Source organism: Stigmatopora argus, chromosome 1, assembly GCF_051989625.1.
Source record: "Stigmatopora argus isolate UIUO_Sarg chromosome 1, RoL_Sarg_1.0, whole genome shotgun sequence".
In the NCBI taxonomy this organism is placed as follows: Eukaryota; Metazoa; Chordata; class Actinopteri; order Syngnathiformes; family Syngnathidae; genus Stigmatopora; species Stigmatopora argus.
Window position 1 is genome coordinate 19616847 of NC_135387.1, and position 22094 is coordinate 19638940.

The 22094-nt window shown below is 40.2% G+C and overlaps 2 protein-coding genes and 1 non-coding gene across 6 annotated transcripts; 2 read left to right on the top strand and 1 right to left on the bottom strand.

Annotated features, from left to right (window-relative positions):
* Positions 1 to 6: 6 nt before the first annotated feature.
* LOC144079157 (ER membrane protein complex subunit 3) lies at positions 7 to 2551 on the bottom strand. The gene is made up of 9 exons (XM_077607737.1): positions 2382 to 2551; positions 1632 to 1794; positions 1430 to 1487; positions 1033 to 1126; positions 719 to 823; positions 562 to 643; positions 413 to 492; positions 266 to 348; positions 7 to 193 (listed from the first exon to the last, which is right to left on the bottom strand). The coding sequence occupies exons 2-9, from the start codon at positions 1784 to 1786 to the stop codon at positions 65 to 67; spliced, it is 786 nt and encodes a 261-aa protein (XP_077463863.1). The 5' UTR covers positions 1787 to 1794; positions 2382 to 2551; the 3' UTR covers positions 7 to 64.
* vegfc (vascular endothelial growth factor c) lies at positions 1860 to 21609 on the top strand. Of its 4 annotated transcripts, XM_077607702.1 has the most exons (10): positions 1860 to 2134; positions 5834 to 6622; positions 13314 to 13337; positions 13413 to 13554; positions 13620 to 13810; positions 15551 to 15681; positions 16433 to 16536; positions 16928 to 17062; positions 17171 to 17372; positions 20396 to 21609. In XM_077607702.1, exons 2-10 carry the CDS (start codon positions 6521 to 6523, stop codon positions 20505 to 20507), a joined length of 1143 nt encoding a protein of 380 aa, XP_077463828.1. In that variant the 5' UTR covers positions 1860 to 2134; positions 5834 to 6520; the 3' UTR covers positions 20508 to 21609. The 4 variants fall into 4 exon arrangements, with proteins under 4 accessions (XP_077463828.1, XP_077463822.1, XP_077463809.1 ...); XM_077607696.1 differs by having other exon boundaries at positions 1863 to 2134; positions 12979 to 13554; XM_077607683.1 differs by having other exon boundaries at positions 1864 to 2134; positions 13314 to 13554.
* trnas-aga (transfer RNA serine (anticodon AGA)) lies at positions 2634 to 2715 on the top strand. Its single transcript has one exon. It is a non-coding gene; the product is annotated as a tRNA-Ser (tRNA).
* Positions 21610 to 22094: the final 485 nt, after the last annotated feature.

Below are 22094 nucleotides of genomic sequence, written 5' to 3' on the forward strand. Positions count from 1 at the left end.
CCAAGCTAAGTGGTCAAATTCATCATCTTTTATTCATAAATTAAGGAGTTAAAAAAACGATGATCTAGAAGACCGGTGGCTTGAGGTCCTGGCTGAAGCTTCCTGCAAAGTTGAGCTCTCGGGCCATTAGCTCCTCTTCCACATTTTCCAGGAACCACTTATGCTCCACGATCTCCAACGCCTCCCACTCGCTCTGCCAGAAGAAATTTGGCACGTGAGTGCAAAAGAGGACAACGGGCAAAAAGAAGGGAGGAAAAAAAGTCACTTTGAAAGCCTTGTTGGGGTCAGGTGGCATGGCCATGGCGGCGCCAGTCATCTGGTCCTGCATGACGCGCGATTGGTCCGCGGCTGCAAAAGTTTGGAAGTGGCGAAACGTGGCAGGAGTGTGTCTCCGGCGTAGCACCAGACTAACCGTTGTCTTGTCCCAAGATGAGGCTGTACATGCTCCTGAGGCCAAACACGTTGAGGAAGTACCAAGAGGCGGAGCTTACCCTGTGCAAAGATTGCGTCAACGAGACAAACCTCGACCAAATGATGTATTTGTATCGACGGAACACAAACCAGGAAGCGTCCAGCGTGAGCAAATCAATGCCACGCTGCAACATGGGCTTGAACCGCAACGTCAAGGGGAATGGAACCTTGGCTGAATGGGGTGGGAAAAAAATTTGGTCGGTCGCTCGGTTGCTTTACACCGCAACTAAAATGTGCTGTGGCTGACTTATGACAAATCCGGAGAAAGCCCAGTTGATCCAGCCGCCAATTACGATCATAGGCAGCACATTGGTCAGGTTTCCTTTCATCATGTCCGTCAGCATGCTTGTGTCTGCAAAACATTCGTTTTTAAACAATTTGTTTTACTGTATTTTCTAAAATAATTTTAAAGGAAGTGGACATGAGCTTTCCGGTCTCACTTTTAGGGTTTTGAAGGAAGGACAAAAGGGTAAGGTACTTGCATACAAAAAAAGTGCAACGATTTAGCACAAACTAAAAAAAATTGACAAGAGAATTGACAACCGTGTTGACATGACAGACCTGTCATCGGGTTTTTGGGAACCACCTTCCTCTTGACCTTTTTGAAGAAGCCTGTTTCTGTGTCGTTGAAGTAATGCTTCCTCATGGCGAACGACTAAACACGAAGAAACACCGAGTGAGTGGTGACACGTAACTTGGACTGCCGCGTTAAATTAGCTACGTTGACATTCTGTCTGATGCACAATTTGGATCATTTGTTATTTCCGATTCTTCCGTGTAGCTGTTCACATGGGGAAAAACATGCAATGGGATGTGGCTGCAATGTGTAATATTTTAAGCTAATGCAAAAAGAGGAACAATAGTTTGAATTATATGAGCTAAGTTGTTAACTAATGTACTCTGATTAATTGACTATCAAAATGATTAATTTGTTTGTAATAAGTAAGATGTCTCTCACCTGCTTGGGGATGTATTTGCCGTTTTCTCGGAGGATGCGACTACGCAGAAGCACCTGACTAAAAAAACATACAAGACATAATACTCCAGTTATTTTTTTTTTAACTTAGTCATTGAAAACAATACACGTCCAGTTTATTTTGACTGAGGTGCTGGCAGGGAACGATCGCTAGCAACAGCACTGAAATTTCGAGCGCCACCACCTATCGGAAAGCTGCTCCAGGTCCACCTTCTTGTCGCTGTGCAACAGTTGAGTGACATAATGTCGGATGACGCCCACCAGAAAGGTGATGAAGACGATGGGCAGCACCACCCACAAACGGATGCTGGAGTCCAGCAGGAGCTCTGGTCCAGCCATCGCTCCCTCTGAAAGTCATCCATACAACATTACATCCTGTTAAGTGAAGACTTCAAAATAAAAGCAGATCAGGATTGCGACATGGTTGCTACACGAAAACATGATTAATCACTAGTTAACATCAGGCTTAAAGGAAGTGGAGTGAGGCCCGTCTAACAAGGACACAAATACAAAAGTATTAGTGCGCAATATTACAAGTGAAATTACCACGACATGGCCCCTTTAAAAGGAGGTCAAGTGAGCGGTGTTTTTTTTGTCTTGAAATCGTTGTTTTGAATACCTTTCCTCACTAAAATTGAAGTCGACAGAAGACGGAGTTGTGATATAAACTTATCCTATTTGGCCACGGTGAGTTGAAACTATACGCCTGTTTGTTGGAAACAATGCTTGTTGTTTGCAGTCTTTGAAAGTAGCACGAGACACGCTAGTTAGCACTAGCCATGTTAGTAGACACGTTCGCTAGTTTGGCTATGGTTTCAAGTGTCTTTTCCTCAACTTGATTTTCATTCCCACGAGCAGCGTTTTTGGATTTGCGTGTCGGAGAAAGAGAAATTATTAAATATAAACGAAACGACCACGAAAGATTGAAACTTACCACATGAATGAAGTTGGAAATGTTATCACGAAACTACAAGTCACAAATGGAAAACGAAGAAGAACATATGACAAACTACTTCCGGTTGGGGTGAGCAGGAATATATACGCGTATATAAATACACTATTTGACGATTGACATTAGAAAGCAAAGATAAACACGCTATACATATATATTGTATATGTTAAACTCTATGCTAATAGAGAGAACATGTAGTTCTATAAAGCCCGACATATTCAGTCTGTCTACACAGTTGTCGTGGCCGAGTGGTTAAGGCGATGGACTAGAAATCCATTGGGGTCTCCCCGCGCAGGTTCGAATCCTGCCGACAACGTCTCAACTTTTTTTTTAAATATTGAAATTTCATTAATGAAGCATGTCTTTTGAGCAGTAACAGAAAAAAATATTGATGCATTTTGGTACACAATTTGTTAAAAACATGTTTTATTTAGTTTGCAACTATTTTGTGATGAGGTGGAAGTAGGGGGAGCAAAGGGAGATAGATGTTGGTGTGTTTGGGGACGCTGAAATATTATTTTTCTGTCCCATTGCTTCTAGCATACGAATGTGACAACAGCAGATGGCGCTCATTTGCCTCCATTCTTAACCTTTAACACCAATTTGACCAACACACATAACAAGCAGTATGAATTCTAAAGAAAAATAATAAAAATATTGTCGGAATTAACTTACAGATTCCGCCCATTTTTAGGCATGCGCTAAGTTGATTACAGTTGCGGGAAGCCTCATCAAATGTCTGCCAAGAGATTTATAAAGGAACAATATGCCGACTAATTACATCCTAACATCCCGACAAAGTCTGCATGTTTCTGAACCAAGTCCTAACATATCCAAACCAAAATCCTTACAATGGTAACAGGCTCCGGGGGCAAAACACCCCCCATCTGTTCTGGGAAAGGGAAGTAAAGAGAAAACTGTGGATGAATACACAAATAACAAAAAAAAGACAAGACTTCAATGTGGGAGATGGCAGGTGCTGGCTTCGAATAAACGTCAGACAGAACCTGCAATCATGTTGTTTTTTAGAGGCCGTTGATCTTAAACAAAAATAATTCAAACAAGTGTGAATTTTCACGCTGTTTTGAAATGGCCAAAAACAGTCGTTTCAAAAAGCTGTCTACTGTAATGACCACTGCCCCTGAAAGGATTGACCATAATCGACTCAAAATCATTAAAACCCAAAACATCAATCAAAGTCATCATATATAGTTATCCCTTTTTGCAAAAAATAATGTTTTTTATTCAAATGTCTGAAATGTTTCGGTGACAAAATTGTCAAAAAAAATTCTTTGCTTGGTTTAGTTCAAATGTAACTGAACACCAGGGCGCCAACCAACAACTCTATCGCATCTAATTTCATGCCGTGAGTTCACACGACAAGATGGAGACAGCAATGATTGGAATGTGGAATTTGTCTTGCGCAGATTTCAACACATAAAGCAGATCTGCATGCACATACTTGTCACTGTGTGTGTGGGAGAGTGTGTGTGCCTCTAATCCCTGTAAAGTCTGCCAGCCACTGGCCCTAAAAAATCGGATGTTTTTTTTTTTTTCGCTATCCAAGTAATTCCCATGTGGCGTGTATTTCGCTGTCTCGCCTCACCTTGGGAGGGCGATAACTCCAAAAGTCAGCTTTCTGCCTTTTGTATTTCCTTTGGGACATGCATGCCCTCGAGCCTTGGGGCACTTGTGAAAATATGCAATGTTTGACCTTGGATGCTTAAAGTGCAGGAAGAAAAATGTATCTCACGGCTACTTTTATTCTTTATCCCACACCGGCGGAATGATATAAGCCAGAAACTTTTAAACGGACAGCAAAACTATTAACGGCCAATAAAAAGGCACTTAGCAGCTGCATTCATCACCATTTGTGCCACCGAGGTGAGTCTGGGATGGAAGAATCCATCTAAACTAGGAGTGAATGATCACGATCGGACATGAACCCGTTTGCTTTCCTGCTTGCCCCTCCCACTTCAGGTGAATTGAATGTCTATCGCAGGGGTGTCAAACCCAGCTTGGTTGGCGGGCCACAACTAGGGTTACCAGATCTCATTTGGGCCGGACCATTTTAGATATAATATTTAGATTTTTTTTTTTTTAATGGATTAAAAGAACTGGATTAAAAACCCTGAATATTCAGTTTTTTATAGATCTAAAACAATGTTTATTTTTGCTTTTTTAAAATATATTTTTAGATTTTACAAAATGATTTTTGAACTAAAATCACAGAAAAAATGATTAAAAAATTACAATTATTGATTTAAAAGGGGGAAAATCTGGAAATTTAATATACATCTATACTCTTCATTTTAATTTGATCCTAAAACAGAAAGTCGGCACTCATGATTTACTTTCCCGGGCCACACAAAATGATGCGGCGGGCCAGATTTGGCCCCCGGGCCGCCACTTTGACACGTGGTCTATTGTCTTCAATATTAGCCTATGAGTTAAAGGGAAGGAATTTTGTTTAATACAATGGAAATACAATTTCATTCATCCAATGGAAAAAAATGAATGAAAAGCTAACATTACTCGGAAATGGCCCTTGTCGGACATTTTAAAATGCCAGTACAATTTTAGCTAATCAAATGGGAGTGTCTTAGTTTGCCCCGCCTCCACGACACACAATGGATATCTTTGTGTGATTAATGGAGAAACATTTAGTTTTTCTCAGTGTCAGGCGGCCAAAGGAAAAGACAGAAAATTATTACACACAGGTACAGAAACTATGAAGTGTGTAGCTATTTTCTTAGTTGCTTGTTGTGTCTATGTGCTGTATGCGTGTGTTTTTTGTCAGACATCTAAGAAATGCGTGATTTGCATACCTGCTACAAATTAACAAATATGTTGTGCAATACTTAGTTTTTCCATGGTCATTTATGCAAGGTGCTCTCTCTTGCTATAACAATTATAAACTTAACCACCTAAAGAACTGTGTCATGTAGCCCACCACTATATCAATGTTAATCAAGTGTGATCTACATAACCCTAAATGTAATCAGTTTAAAATTATAATAATATTTGCTTTAAATCATGAATCATGATTGTATTTTTAATTTTTTTATCGACTAATAAAGTTATGCGTGTATCCATTAAAAAACAAATTGATCCAATAAAAATGAATAAAACCAAAAAAAACACTGGTCAGGGCTCCAATAAGACTCAAAATTTGTGATTTTCCAGATAATTAATTTGTCGCCTACCATTGACAAAACTCCTCTTGGAAATCAAGTCTAGTCACGTGATAAGCAGCCAATACGTGACATGAGTTCCCTTTAAGCGCTAAAGGAAAGCCTGGCTTTTCTTTGGGAAAGAGAGAATGCCAGAATACTGTAACTAGCAATAATGCATAAATCATCCCACTGATAGTTGGCTCCGCCCACATGCAACAAGCTTTCCACTCTTGTATTATTTCTCATTGACTCCGGCAGGACGTCTGACTGCAGCTCCTCGACACTTCTGCTTCCATGAGAGCTTCCAAAGTCGACGTCGCCCTCTGTTATCATCTCCATTTTTTTACCCCCCTCCGGAGGATCTGGAATTCACTCTCCCTTCCCCCCCCCCCTCCTCTGATGCTTTTCTTTCAGATTTTTCAAAGCTCTGCCCTGAAGGTTTCTCGGGCAAGAGGCGGGTAGTCTGAGCAGGGGACAAGAGGGAGGGAAGAGCACAGCTGCTGTGTGAGGAGCAAAGAAAAATATAGATAAAGAAGACGAGGAGGTGTGCAAGTGTGAAGGGCAAAGAGGCCGGCGAGGGCAAAAAAGAAAAAAAAGGAACAAACAAATTAAGAAGCGAACACCCTGCCTCCCTCAAATCTGACGTCCACCTGAACGTGAGCGGCGGGAATGCGGCGAGACGAGACGTCACATGCCCACCGAATGAGCCACGCTCTCGAGCGGCCGGAGTAGAGCACTTTCTTCATCATGCTCAATTCAGCTGGCTTCCCAGAGTCCAACAAACTGCGCCGGAAGAGCAACCTGGTCCCCGGGTAGAATGAGCAAAGGACACCTCTCGGATTGTCACAGCCCGTGACAAGCCTCCTCCTTTTTTTTGTTTTCTCCCTCATCCATCACCTTCCTCTGTCCTTGCCTTCGCTTCAGCTCCACTCTCTCCTGCTCACTATGTTGATACCAGCTGTGCTCCTATGGATTCTTAATGTCAGCAAGCTGTGCTCAGGACAAGACTACATGGACTACTACGCAGCTGGAGACACGGGAACCCAGGTGAGCGCTACAAACATGTGGCTCCACGTTACTTCTCGCTGTGAAATCACTTTGAAAATGGCAACTCGACATACAGGTCATTCTTTTCGAGTTTTGAGATCCGAGCCTTCGTCAAATTGCAATCCCTCCCCAATTGGTCAAGGGTCGACATGGCCGCCAGTGCGCTTTCCACGGCGGCGTCTATGGCTCAATATTAAACTAGGTTGCAGGGTCACGGTTGTAGACTCATTCACCGAGTCAGATATCCCAGACTCCATCTTTAAAAAAACAACATTCAAAGTCACTGATACTGTACTTTAGAACATAATGGTCAACCTAAAGTCGGAAAATACGAATGGCTGCACATCACATAATGGCTGTGGCGATTTCAGGATGGAGATCGATCCTCGTGATTAGCCATGTCCCATTTAATCCATCATACACAAATATATTGAATAGTTTGGCAGATTTCAAACACAAGCTGTTTATTACACTCCAGGTGGGGTCAACTTTAAAGCTAACTACAAATAACAAAGAAAACTCAACATATTGTGCACTATAGTATAAAATACATTTTAATTTTCAATTGCGTGCTAGCTCAATGCTAATATACAATGGTAGAGACTTGGACAAAAAAGCTACGTGTTAACAAAACGCAACAGGTTTTAATATAATTGTGATTTTTTGGGGGGGGGACCGGCTAGACATTACATGCACACATGCATATTTTGTATGGTATTATGAATAAAAAAGACTAAAAATACTTGTCTATGAGGGAACTCCTGAAACTACAACCCTTGCTATAACTCTAGGACTCATGTGCATCTTTAAAGCTCAAGAATATTTAGATAATTGACTCCAAGCAATATTCCAGACATAATTTATATCAACTACAGAAAAAGGACCGCGAAACAGCAAGAGATATTGGCACAGAATGCCTTACAAACATATATGATCAAAAGATCCCTTCACGAATGTAAATGGAAATTGTCTGGCCATAATATATGTCAACTCGTGGCAGATTGATGGAAAAAAAAAGATCAATTCTGAATCCTAAACATAACAGACCATGCAGTCAAACATGATGGAAGCTGTGTGATATTAGGATAAAATATTCAGCCAAAGGCTACAAAGGAAATAGTACAGCACTTGACAGTGAAAATGGATAGTGACCCTAGAGATACAGTAAAAGGCAAAGTAAGGCCTTGGAAGGCAACTAAAGGGAATATTCCTCTCTGGCCAAGTCAGTGGTCTGATTGGAAGCCAATAAGGCATGCCTTTCATTTAGTGAAGACAAAAACAAAGGCCGTCCGAATCACAAACAAGCAGCAAGTGGAAGACCTTGCAAAGCCAAGCTGGGAGAGTTATGTATATCGCCAAAGGGCTCCAGACATCAAGTCGTCATTGATTACATTCATTCCAAGAATGAAACGGCATGTTTATTTTTCAATTGAGCATTCAAAAACACGTAACTTTTTTTTAAACTCTTGAATGGCTTTTTAACATTTTTGGGATTCCTCTCAATCAAAGCGGAATGCCTAGAAGACTTTATATTGAAAATTGGACAATAATTGACCATTTCATCCTTTATTTCGAGGTAGACCCAAAGGATAACTTACTTTGGACCATCCATTTCAAACTCATCCATTTTCATGTGCGTGAAAAGTTTTTTTTTTTTTAACACCTAATGTTATATTGATTATCCAGATGACAAAAGACACCTTTCTTTGGATTTTCCTGCACAGTCTATTTTTATATTAAAACCCTTTGTAGGGCTAGAAATAATAGTACAAAAAACACAAGCTCATCAAGACCTGGTTGGACGAAATATGTAGTACTATATGTTTTGACGAAAGTTTGGCGACACTCTTTTTCCTTGTCGACGATAATGTCAAATATTTATTCATCTTATTAGACGTGCTTCATAACTGAGCAAAGAATACCCCGAGATTTGGTACAAACGTAAAGCTGGCATGCAAAATGACTTGAATGGCTGGACATCGTAAGGCTTTTTCTTTAAAAAAAAGTGGTCTATGTAAAGTAAAGCTTTTATTTGTTTAAAAAATAAATACTATGTATATATAGTCAGGCTTTTTTCTTTAAAAATGACCATGTATATTAAGGGTTTTTATTAAAAAATGACCATGTATAGTAAGGCTTTTTTATTTAAAAAAAAAACGACCATGTACAGTAAAGCGTTTTTCTTAAAAGACGACATAGTATAGTAAGGCTTTTTTTTTCTTAAAAAATGACATAGTATTGTAAGGCTTTTTTCTTAAAAAACAACATAGTATAGGCTTTTTTCTTTAAAGACGACATAGTATAGTAAGGCTTATTTTCTTTAAAAACGACACAGTATAGTAAGGCTTTTTTGTCTTTAAAAAGACATAGTATAGTAAGGCTTTTTATTTACAAAAAAGACCATGTATAGTAAGGCTTTTTTCTTAAAAAATGACCATGTATAGTAAGGCTTTTTTGTTTAAAAAAGACCATGTATTTTAAGGCTTTTTTTCTTAAAAAACGACATAGTATAGTAAGGCTTTTTTTCCTAAAAAAACGACATAGTATAGCGTGGCTTTTTTTCTTGAAAAACGACATAGTAGAGGAAGGCTTTTTCCCTAAAAAACGACATAGTATAGTATGGCTTTCCCCCCTAAAAAACGACATAGTATAGTATGGCTTTTTTCCTTTAAAAAACGACATAGTATAGTATGGCTTTTTTTCTTAAAAAACGACATAGTATAGTAAGGCTTTTTTTCTTAAAAAACGACATAGTATAGTATGGCTTTTCCCCCCTAAAAAACGACATAGTATAGCATGGCTTTTTGTCTTGAAAAACGACATAGTAGAGGAAGGCTTTTTCCCTAAAAAACGACATAGTATAGTATGGCTTTCCCCCCTAAAAAACGACATACTATAGTATGGCTTTTTTCCTTTAAAAAACGACATAGTATAGTAAGGCTTTTTTTCCTAAAAAACGACATAGTATAGCATGGCTTTTTTTCTTGAAAAACGACATAGTAGAGGAAGCCTTTTTTTTCTTAAAAAACGATATTGTATAGTAAGGCTTCTTTTCTTAAAAAACGACATAGTATAGTAAGGCTTTTTTTCTTTAAAAAATGACATAGCAAGTAAGGCTAAGAGAGTCGGAGAATAAATCTGACTTCTGATTCTTCGCCTACTAGTTGTTGCTGTGATCCACTGGCAAAATCATTGGGTCAGAACATGAGGCAGCAATCAGGAGTGAGTTCAATTCCACTCGTTGCAATTCTTAAATAGTTTATTGAGGTAATGAAAAGGATAAATACAACTTCCAACTTTACTGTGGTGCAGTGGCAAAGACAATGGGTCAGAATTTCAGGTGGACTCAAGTTCAAATCAGAAGTGAGTTTGATTCCACTCTTTGCAATTCTCAAATTGTTTATTGAGGTAATGAAAAGGATAAATATAACTTCCAATCACATCATTTCAGAAGTCACTGTGGTCCAGTGGCAAAGACAATGGGTCAGAACTTCAGGTGGACTCAAGTTCAAATCAGGAATGAATTCAATTCCTCTCTTTGCAATTCTCAAATTGTTTATTGAGGTAATGAAAAGGATAAATATAACTTCCAATCACATCATTTCAGAAGACACTGTGGTCCAGTGGCAAGAACAATGGGTTGAAATTGAATTTGGACACAAGTTCAAATCTGGAGTGAGTTCAAGTCCACTCTTTGCAAATCTCAAATTGTTTATTGAGGTGATGAAAATGATAAATATAACTTCCAATCACATTATTTCAGAAGTCACTGTGGTCCAGTGGCAAAGACAATGGGTCAGACCGACCTCAAGTTAGTGGATTTGACTGCCACGTGGGAAATGGGGTTCGAATCCCGCTCTCGTTTGACTAATCACTACACTAGTAGTTCAGTAAATGGGTAATCCTTTTTTCATTCAAATAAAGACTTAGTCATTTTTTTCAGCAAAACAATATTTCCGGTCAGCCGAAGGCTGACCGGAAGACAGTTGGGAGGGGGGGGGGGTTCCTGGTGGTGTTCGACAGTCAGCCTTCGGCTGACTGCCGACACCATACAGTTGTTGACTGGCGACACCGGGACGTGAACCCTCGACACCCATGTCGCAGGCAGGTGACTGACCCACTACACCACGAGGCGGCCCGCCTATACATGATTGGAAGTTATATTTATCCTTTTCATTACCTAAATAAACAATTTGAGAATTGCAAAGAGAGGAATTGAACTCACTCCTGATTTGAACTTGAGTCCACCTGAAGTTCTGATCCATTGTCTTTGCCACTGGACCACAGTGACTTCTGAAATGTTGTGATTGGAAGTTATATTTATCCTTTTCATTACCTCAATAAACAATTTGAGAATTGCAAAGAGTGGAATTGAACTCACTCCAGATTTGAACTTGTGTCCAACTTCAATTTCAACCCATTGTCTTTGCCACTGGAACACAGTGACTTCTGAAATGATGTGATTGGAAGTTATATCTATCCTTTTCATTACCTCAATAAACAATTTGAGAATTGCAAAGAGAGGAATTGAACTCATTCCTGATTTGAACTTGTGTCAAACTTCAATTTCAACCCATTGTCTTTGCCACTGGACCACAGTGACTTCTGAAATGTTGTGATTGGAAGTTATATCTATCCTTTGCATTACCTCAATAAACAATTTGAGAATTGCAAAGAGTGGAATTGAACTCACTCCTGATTTGAACTTGAGTCCACCAGAAGTTCTGACCCATTGTCTTTGCCACTGGACCACAGTGACTTCTGAAATGATGTGATTGGAAGTTATATCTATCCTTTGCATTACCTCAATAAACAATTTGAGAATTGCAAAGAGTGGAATTGAACTCACTCCTGATTTGAACTTGAGTCCACCAGAAGTTCTGACCATTTGTCTTTGCAACTGGACCACAGTGACTTCTGAAACGAAGTGATTGGAAGTTATATTTATCCTTTTCATTACCTCAATAAACAATTTGAGAATTGCAAAGAACGGAATTGAACTCATTCCTGATTTGAACTTGAGTCCACCTGAAGTTCTGACCCATTGTCTTTGCCACTGGACCACAGTGACTTCTGAAATGATGTGATTGGAAGTTATATTTATCCTTTTCATTACCTCAATAAACAATTTGAGAATTGCAAAGAGTGGAATTGAACTCACTCCAGATTTGAACTTGTGTCAAACTTCAATTTCAACCCATTGTCTTTGCCACTGGACCACAGTGACTTCTGAAATGTAGTGATTGGAAGTTATATCTATCCTTTTCAATACCTCAATAAACAATTTGAGAATTGCAAAGAGAGGAATTGAACTCATTCCTGATTTGAACTTGAGTCCACCTGAAGTTTTGACCCATTGTCTTTGCCACTGGACCACAGTGACTTTTGAAATGATGTGATTGGAAGTTATATCTATCCTTTTCATTACCTCAATAAACAATTTGAGAATTGCAAAGAGAGGAATTGAACTCATTCCTGATTTGAACTTGAGTCCACCTGAAGTTCTGACCCATTGTCTTTGCCACTGGACCACAGTGACTTCTGAAATGATGTGATTGGAAGTTATATCTATCCTTTTCATTACCTCAATAAACAATTTGAGAATTGCAAAGAGAGGAATTGAACTCATTCCTGATTTGAACTTGAGTCCACCTGAAGTTCTGACCCATTGTCTTTGCAACTGGACCACAGTGACTTCTGAAATGAAGTGATTGGAAGTTATATTTATCCTTTTCATTACCTCAATAAACAATTTGTGAATTGCAAAGAGTGGAATTGAACTCACTCCTGATTCCCACCTCAAGTTCTGAACCAATATTTTTGCCACTGGACCACAGCAATAACTAGGAGAAGAATCAGAAGTCAGATTTATTCTCCGACTTTCTTAGCCTTACTATACTATGTCGATTTTTTAAAGAAAAAAGCCTTACTATATATACATGTAGTGTAAATGTCCAAAAATTTGACGCCCACTCAGGTGGACACTGGGTCTCAATGACAAAATTAATAAATATAGTATTTACAAATATTCATCATATTTTTAAATGTATTTTTATGAATATATTTACACATTCAAATTTTAATTTAAAAAAACCCCAGAAACACTCAGGTTAAGGCACTCAATACTGCAATATAAAGTTGATGAAATCCTTTATATTTATTTATTTTATTGTATTTACAGTAACTCATTCCAAAGACAATGACCGACGTCTAATTCATTTAAAAGTGGAGGGTTGGCTATGAATGCTTCTCCATTTTGTCTGGTGGATGCAGTGATCGGTCAATGGCAGCCAATGATTTCAATGTGTGCCCCATAAAGGTTCAAAAAAAAAGATTACCGATACTTTATGTTTCAGATCGTGGCACTATCCATCCAAAATAAGAAGAGCTATGAAGGCGCTGGTGTAAAATGAAACAGCCATGACTATTATTCTCCCTTGTTCCCGGAAGGGGACACACCCCAGTGGTGACACCCCAGAATTGGTCATTGGTCCATCATGACCTCACTGTCCTGCGACAATGACCTCATGTCCCAGTTGTAGAGAACAAGAGATGAAGGCTTAAATATTATTATTTTTAACTTGTGAAGACAAAGTGCAGGCTTTCCCAGCAACTGTGTGATTGTTACAACTTCTAAACACCATGCGGGAGTATAATAAGAATGCGCCATTTATTTGTCTTCAACTTCCAGGCTCCAGTGTTGTCAGATGACCAGGTCAGTTTACAGAGCGTTGTGAGCGTGGATCAGCTGCTGCGGCTTCTCTACCCTGAATACAATTTGATTCAGCAGTGCCTGAGGAAGAAGTCATGGCACGCCTCTTCCTTCTCCTTTCCCACATCCTCAGCAAGCCCGGCAGTCCATTCAAACCCCGACGATGGCTGGGTGCAGCTGAGGGAGGAGCCGCTTTACAAAGTGGACGGCACACTCGCAGGTAAGCAAACGGGCGTCGTCTCCGAAGGCCCCGCACACCAGACTAACGCCGTCAAATGTACTCAGTCATCATTGAAGAGATCCAGCGCACCTCGTGTCAACCCCGAGAGGTGTGCATTGAGGTGACCAAAGAGTACCCACAATCCACCACTCCGTTCTACCGCCCGCGCTGCGTGGCGTTGCATCGCTGCGGCGGATGCTGCACTAACGAAGCCTTTTATTGCACCAACACCAGTCACGCGCTGGTCAACAAGACGGTAAATATTAGCATGGAAACATAAACATGGAAAAGATTGCAAAGCCTAAACACAGAGTAAAATACATACAATATTGTGCAATTAGAAATGAAATGGCATTTCACCAGTGGAAAGGTCACACATCGTGATAAGATAAAATACACAACACTGTAAATATATGAAAAATGAAACATAGCAACTGCAACTAATGACATGCTAGAGTTCTCTAAACATACATTGCATTGACATATTTACATATTGACATGTTTTACGGCCCACTTATGTTACAAGACATCGGTATGAACTGATTTACTGCCATTAAGGGTAAGAGAAAAATCAGCTGTTTTTACATTGAGCACACAATAACTTTATTGACACAAAAACTCAGGAAACAGATCAACAATCGATCTACTCTTTGGTGGTGCAAATTGTTATTTCTTCTGTGAAAAAAACAAAGTCGGGACAGTGGTTAACCAATTTTTTGGGGATGTTCAAATTCTACTGGAAAAAAAAAAAAAAAAGATGTTACTAGTTGAAATGTCACATTTTGAATCAAGTGGACTTCATTTTTATTATTCTTTTTTTTTTTTAAGTTTTTAATTTTAACATTTATTATTTTTTTCAATCTTCATTCTTATTTATTAATTTATTTTTATATTTATGTATTTATTTATTAACTATCTATTTATGTCTAAAATGTATTTTCCTGTTTCTGCATTCTCACCCTCTTGCTACTGTGACAATGAAATTTCCCGAATACGGGATGAATAAATCTAATCTAATCTAATTTAAGGAGTTTTGAAGTCTACAATAGGTTTACAGTTTTCACTTGATGAAATAAGTGAGGAATACTTAAAGTAGGTCACAAAAACTATTGGTCATAACTCAATATTTTAAGTAAACTGAACTTCATTTAAGTCATTTGAACTCAACATTTCAACCTATGGCCCGTGAGCCATATCCGGCTCATTTGAGAAACGCTTCCGGCTCTCTGCCGACATCTTAAGGGTGACACCAGCTGGCTAGGCTGACATTAACAGCTGCGTGTGACCGGGTGCTTGTGAAATGACAAATTGATCTTGGACACTGGAAACGTACGTCAAAACAACATGCCTCAGTTCAGCGTCCATCGGCGGATCGCACCCAGACGGGACACGGGGCTCGCCTTCCGAGACATCCAGCTGTTTGCCAGAAACCTTGTAGGCCTGGGCTCGGCCAGTGGCTAGCAAATTGGAGTATTTTCAAAAGCCTAGGGAAATTCAAAGCACCAAAATGACCTGCTACACACACACACGACAGAATGCGTGCGATCAGTCAAATTGGCGCTACTTCCAGGCTCACCACCCTTGGGAGGCTGAATGTCAGACAATGTCATGCACCCCTCTCCACTTGCGCAAATTTCTGCAACGTCACACCGTCTCTCTTTGCTAAAATGGATTCTTACCGAGTCAGAGCTGATTATAGAGCAGCTTCCAGATTTTTTTTTTCACCACGCCGTATCGTTCATTTCGTTTTCGTGACATCATGCGGAGTTGCGAAACAGCAGTGTATATCGAGAAACGATTAAATCTTTCCGCCAAAGCCCATATTTCGCCCTAGAATGATCTCACAGCACGCAAACATGAGAAAAATGCCGATTGATGAAGGGATTTTTTTTTTTAATCTGTAGTACATCAAGTCAAGTGAAATTGGAGGGTTTCCACTCACAGTGGACATCAATCATAAAGTGCTAAACTCTCTCACGCTCTTTTGTCCTCCCAGCTGATGGAGATATCGCCACACAGGATAGACCCCTCGGTTATCATGGTAACCTTCATCAATCACACGGCCTGCGAGTGCCGCCACAAGCGTCCGCTGCGCTCCATCATCAGACGAGCTGCCACGGATCACCTGTGAGTGACATTTAAGCAAGCCTATCCAAGTGCTCAGTCACTAATCCTTACAAATAATGCAGTATGTACAAATAATGCAATTTGTTTCAGTATCTTCTGCACCTTTAAAGTGCAAAATTCTGGTACTCTTAAAACCGAATGGGATTGAACTTCCAAACACGAAGGTGTCAAATCAGAGAGTATTACAAAGAGTAATTCTAAAGAAAATGCTATTCAAATTGTCAATTAAAAATTGAATGATAGCATATGGAAGTGCCAAATGTCAATATGTATTCGAAAGGAATAGAACATAGATGAGAGATCAATAGTTTTAACGAAGAAAATGTGTCAACAAATATCCAAACGTGGGTAGAAATGAGAGTCTGAAAAAGTCATTTGCTCACAAAACAAACTTATCAAAGCCCAGTTAGTGGTAAAAATGCCTTAGAGATTTTTGGACATTTGGATTTAAAATCAATACATTTTCCCTTAAAATAATACATTTTTCATTTTGAACCTTTGATCTAGCCTCTGTGCTCTATTCCAAATAAAACATGTATTAAAATTCAACACTTTTACATTGTTGCATTCAGTTTTTTTAATTCACAATTCCATAGTGTCCCAACTTTTGGAAAATCTGTTTTTTCATTAGTTTTTCTCAAAGGACCATGCTTACAGCTAACCCGTAGAAACAAGATGGCTTCCCCTGTTGTTCTATTTTGACACCCCTACTCCAGACCGTTGTTCTAAGTTTGTGCATGTTCGCGTCTAGGTGCCCCCCTCCCATGGTCCCGTGTGCTTCAACGTACTTGTGGGACCCGGTCAACTGCATGTGTCTTCCGACGGAAGCCATTAACTATTCTGCCAAAGACACAGGTGAGATTCTTTTTTGGTTTTCCCACGTACAAGTCAATTCCTGGAAAACCGCATGTATTTTTTTTCAATTGGTTTTAAAGCCCATTTTGTAATGTTATTTTGACTGGCGAAGAGCCAGGTGAACTCGCCTTCAGGTTACCCGTCAACATGATAGGATCCGTCCGTCGTTTGGGAAAATGAACGAATGGGGGGGGTGTGCAAGCAAGCAAACCATTGTCGCATAATGTGTCATTTGAAATGACATTCTCCGTGAAGTCGTTGTCTCGTGAGGAGAAATACTGCGCAGACTCGATTGCACTTGCATTCCATTTACTACTTAAACAAGGCCTGGATTTAGCAACTAACCGCTGGTGCTTTGCCAACTCCTTTTCTTTATCTTTGCGGCTTCCAGAGGCTTTGGACTCGGGGCTGCTGGCTCTCTGCGGCCCCAACAGGGTTCTGAAAGAGCCCAGCTGCGAGTGCGTCTGTCGAAACGGACTCACGGAGGCCAGCTGCGGTCCAGGGTGGAAACTGGACCACAACACGTGTAAGGGGTTATTTATGTTCACTTGACAGGCATACGGGCAGAGTGTGGTAGAGGGAGCAAAGTGGACCGACTGAAGTTTTGGTAGCTGAGCGAGCTCTATTCCTTCAGGTGAATGTCAATGTGAAGGTCGCGGCGAGGGCAAGTGGTGCCCCGTGGGTCAGCGCTGGGACGAGGATCTGTGCGGCTGCGTGTGCGCCACCCAGTGTCCCGGCAATCAACCCCTCAACCCAGACACCTGCCTGTGTCAGTGCAGGGAGAGTTCACAGTCGTGTCTGCGGCAAGGAAAGAGGTTCAACCCCAACACCTGCAGGTGAGCCGGAATAAGAGTTGCTCTTTTGTCCTTCCCTACTGCTTTATTTGGAGATGTTCATTCGCTTGTCGATTTTTCAGATACTGTTTGTACTGTACGCCAGTGTTTTATTTTGTCAAATGTACCCGTTCAAACTTGTCGGCCGTCCACAGACTTTCAATTGGGTGGATTGGCAGTGAAACTTGTCCGTCAATGGCACCAAAACGTTCTCTTTTGCACTCGATGAATTGGAAATCCATCGAATAAGATATTAGTACAGAGAAGCAAAGTCATCTGCGTTGGATCGGTGGTCTTATAAAATAGTAAGAACTGTAACGGCAGTGATACGGAGAAACATGAACTTCAGCTAGCATTAAAAATGGAATCCTCCAGATCCAGAAAAGCCAACGATTCCCCACCAATGACCCTTTTTCTTTTTGAAAGTATTGTTTGATACTGTTGGCGCCTAGACAGATTCTTAGTGAACGTATTGTCTTGGGCCAGCTTAAAAACCACTAGCTTGTGGCTTCCGATAACTCTGTCCAAACTAAAAACATACGTATACGCACTACGTGGAAAAAGTCTATGGTTTCTCATAACCAAATTCCCAATTGTTTTTATTAACCCATTCTCAACATTGACAACGGTATGAAACTTATTTTTTGACCCTGTGAAATTTGATCCAAACGTTTAAACGTGCAACATGTTCTCTTCACTTTCTCAGTACAAGGACTATGAAACCCTTGAGGAAGGGGAATAGTACACATTTTTTTTTATTGTGACAAGTTATTATAACAGCTATTTCAGATACATTATAAATATTAGCCGCCTCGTGGTGTAGAGGTTTACTCGCCTGACTTCGATGCGAGCAGGCGTGGGCTCAATTCCCGCTGGTGGCGTATGGTTGGGAGTGCGGATGGTTGTTTGTCTCTCTGTCTGACTGGCGACCAGTCTAGGGTGTAGTCTGCCTTTTGCCCGTAGACAGCTGGGTTATGCTCAAGCAACCCCCGCAACCCTTTCGAGGATGAGCGATATGGAAGATGAATGAATGAATAATAGATATTAGTGTATTCTAACGTTTTTTTTGCAGTTTTTGCGGTACACCGCGAAACGTAGATTAGGCTCAGACAAAGCTTGGATGGACGGTATAATTGATTTATTTTTGTTCTATTTTGTAGGCAAGTAGGCTACAAAGTCTGTTCTTTATTTCCAAGTACAAATGTTTCTTTTACCAGAGATTCGCATTGTGTACTTTGGCCCACTTTTTCTGTCAAAAAACACTTAATTTTGCAACACGCCTAAGGTGGGGCCATGAGAGCAATGTGAGTCAACTTCTTAGTTTTGAGATAGGTGTCATTTTTCTGGGATATTTTGACTTGCAAGTACCGACCTGAAATAGAAGTTCTGCGTTGGCTGTCAATGACGGCTCCAAACCAATCCATTTTGACTGGGAGGACTCGCAATAATTCGATAATTTCATAAATTGGCATATTAGAGTGCTGTTTTTTTTTAGTTAAAAGCTTCCTCTAAAAAGAGGCAGTCAGAAAATGGAAATGTAAATTGGCATCAAGCATTGCTTGCTGGAAATCTTCTACGCTGCTTTTTTTCCCCCCCGACGCTTCCTTTTATGGACACGAGAAGTCCCTAGCATCCGAGCACATTGTTAGCTGCGAGCGGGCGGTGCGGTTCCCACAGCTCGCACGCGAGAGGCCTCTGACCCGGGAGGCCTGAGCTGGCTGACAGTGAGCAGAGCTCAGCAGCCATCGGCCCGCCGGGCAGCCGCCGAGATGGATAGAGTGACAGGACCCCAAGAAAAACACACAAAGGGACGGGAGCTGAGCCATGAGCTTAAGTTCAGATGCCAAAGTCATTTGTCATGCTCAGGCAAGGCACCACAAAAAGGTAGATATAGGATTAAAACGCTATTAAAAATCCTGGGAAAGATTTTGACATGAGAATTAATAGAAATTTACTGGAAGAAAAATGCAATGTATTTCAAAAGAATGCTGTTGAAGACTTGAATATAGTTTCCTCACAAGGGGGCAGGGAATTTTTTTTTAAAAAACATCGGTGGTGAAAGAAGAGCAAAAAGTCAGAAATCAGTCCAAACATCCAAATGTTTTAAAGAATTTATCCAACAAGATGCACAGATGCCTATGTAAGAAGAAACAAAGACAATAGGCCCTTGCGCACAATACACCAATTTTTAAACATCAAAATCTTCAGGTTGCTGTTATTGCAATACAGTCCTTATTTAAAGTTATTACCATTTTAAAGATGCATCGAAATTATGCCAAATACTGGAAAAATTGCATCCGTTTCCTGTCTACCCTTCCTAAAATTACTATCTTCCCACAATATATGAATTTAAAAAATAATAGATATAATTTCTATTCAACATGTTTTTGTTGCCACTACTTATCCATATTGTCATTCGTAACAGTATCTATATTTAAACAATTTCATTTTAAACGTATACACTTTGGGAGATAATTTTATCTTAAACATACACTTTGATCATGTCTTTTGCTGGATTTCAAATCAGGTGAGGTCTGAAAACAAATGAGCACCCCCCAGAAAATTTAGGAATATTTTAGGCAAATGCTCCTCAGGAAGTTGCATCATTCACATCCTGTGCGGGGCATGGGAAGGGCAACATTTCACTCATTTATTTTTCTGTATATTTCAACTTTGACCTGAGGGGGGAATTTCAAACATGTATATATCAGCAAAAGCCAGTTAATTAAAAAAAAAATGTTACTAGTACTTGGATCCTACCCTGATTTGGTAGCCATCTAATCGCAGGGCACAACGAGACAAATAACTATTTTTAAAGACACACATACCCAAGGACAATTTAAGAATGTCCAACCAGTCTACAATGCATATTTTGGGGATGTGAGAAGAAACCTACTTGCACACTCCACACGGGAAAGGCCGAACCCGGGATCTCAGACGCACTAACCACTGGTCCACCGGGCCGGCCACTTTTCAACATATATCCCCACTGAATATTTTTCTCTTGACCTTTCTCCTTTCCTCAGTTGCTACAGGTTATCATGCAGGACCCCTCGCCGCCCGTGCCTATCTGGTTTTTACTACAGCCCCCCAGTGTGCCAGTGCATCCCCAACTACATGAAGCCCGAGTGGAATTAAGCAAACACAGAAGAGCAAAACTATGGGAAACTCGCGGCCCGATACTGCCAATGAGACCGAGAGGTGGAACGGAGCAACTAATGAACAGTTACTGGATTCCAACAAACCTATTAATGATTTCAGGCTCGAAAAATGCTTTGGCCCGTGGGCGGATGCAGTTTAAGAAGAGATAACAGATCGTCGTGACTCACCGGCTCTCATCCAATCGCAGGCGAGAAATGTCAGGAGGACCCGTCGGACCAATTGCTTCCGAGACAGCTTTGATGCCTGCTGGAGCACGCACGCTGACGTCTTCCTTGAAATGGAAAGTGGAAGGCGATAATGACAGAGTGGAGATGAAATAAGATGAGGACGAGTTTGCTGCAGGCCGTGAGGTGGAAGCGTTTGGCCTCGCAGGGATGTTGCGGCAACTTGCGTGTGAACGTGACACCGACATTCGATCTTTTTCAACCCAATGTTTGCATTCCAACCAGCAAACCATGGTGTCTTTTTTTTAAAAAAAATAGTCAATCACTTTCAAAGGCTAATACAGTTCTCGCTATATTGCTGTTTTACAGCATTTTCTCTTAATTTAAATGATCCCAAACAATGTACATATTTAATGTCTAAATATTTAAAAGGGTATTTTGTAGTTGTAAAACACCGTATTTAAGGCAACCATTCTCCCAGTCACTATTTGAATTCAGAACACTGCCAAACATCCCAAAAGATTAAATGCTAATATTCTAGGGCTCAAATTCAACTCTTAACCCTAGAATGGTAACCCTCTATTTCAGAAGCGTGAAAGATAACCCCTTTCACGCCCTGTATCTAACAGTTGTGTATGTATAGTACTGTACGTGTTTCATTGATGTACTTTGAGTCATAATTTGCCATACTGCAATTCCCCTGCGACACAAAAAATAATTTGGTACGTACTGCAAAATTTACCATTTTTTGTCTGTCTCCCATACAGATTGTAGACACCCGGTCACCCCAGGTTACCGTTCTAGGGTTATACGGACCTTAAAAAAAAACAACAACAAAACAGCGTAACGAGTCTGAAGTGTTTCATATTCTTTTCTGAAATACATGTTTCCCCTCTTTAATTAAATGATTTATTGACAAATGTCTGGACATTTTCTTTTCCTGACAATTAAACTTTCCATGCTAATATTTGCGTAATTTTACAACACAAACAGACCTGCAGAGACATGTGGTTCGAGTGAGCCCGAGGCTACGCTTGGCAGTGCAGACTCATTTAAATATTGTTATTAAATATCTTCCACTGTTATGAAAGAGAACAACAAAAAGGGTCGCATGAAGTTTACTTGGTCATTCCAGAATTGGCGAACATTCTACGCACTGCAGTATCAAAGGTTGTAGCATGTATGGCATTTATCTTTGTAGTATTAATTCGATCAAATTAAGATTTTAAATTGACAACAGCATTTTTTTCTACATGCAAGTTCTTACAGGCCATTTCTAAAAGTTAAAATTTAATCATAGTACAATACAGACTTGTTACTAAGAAGTGAAAGCTTATTTTTGCAAACATTTTGAAGCCAAAATGTCGTACTCAATTCTGGAATAACAACACTGGCCACA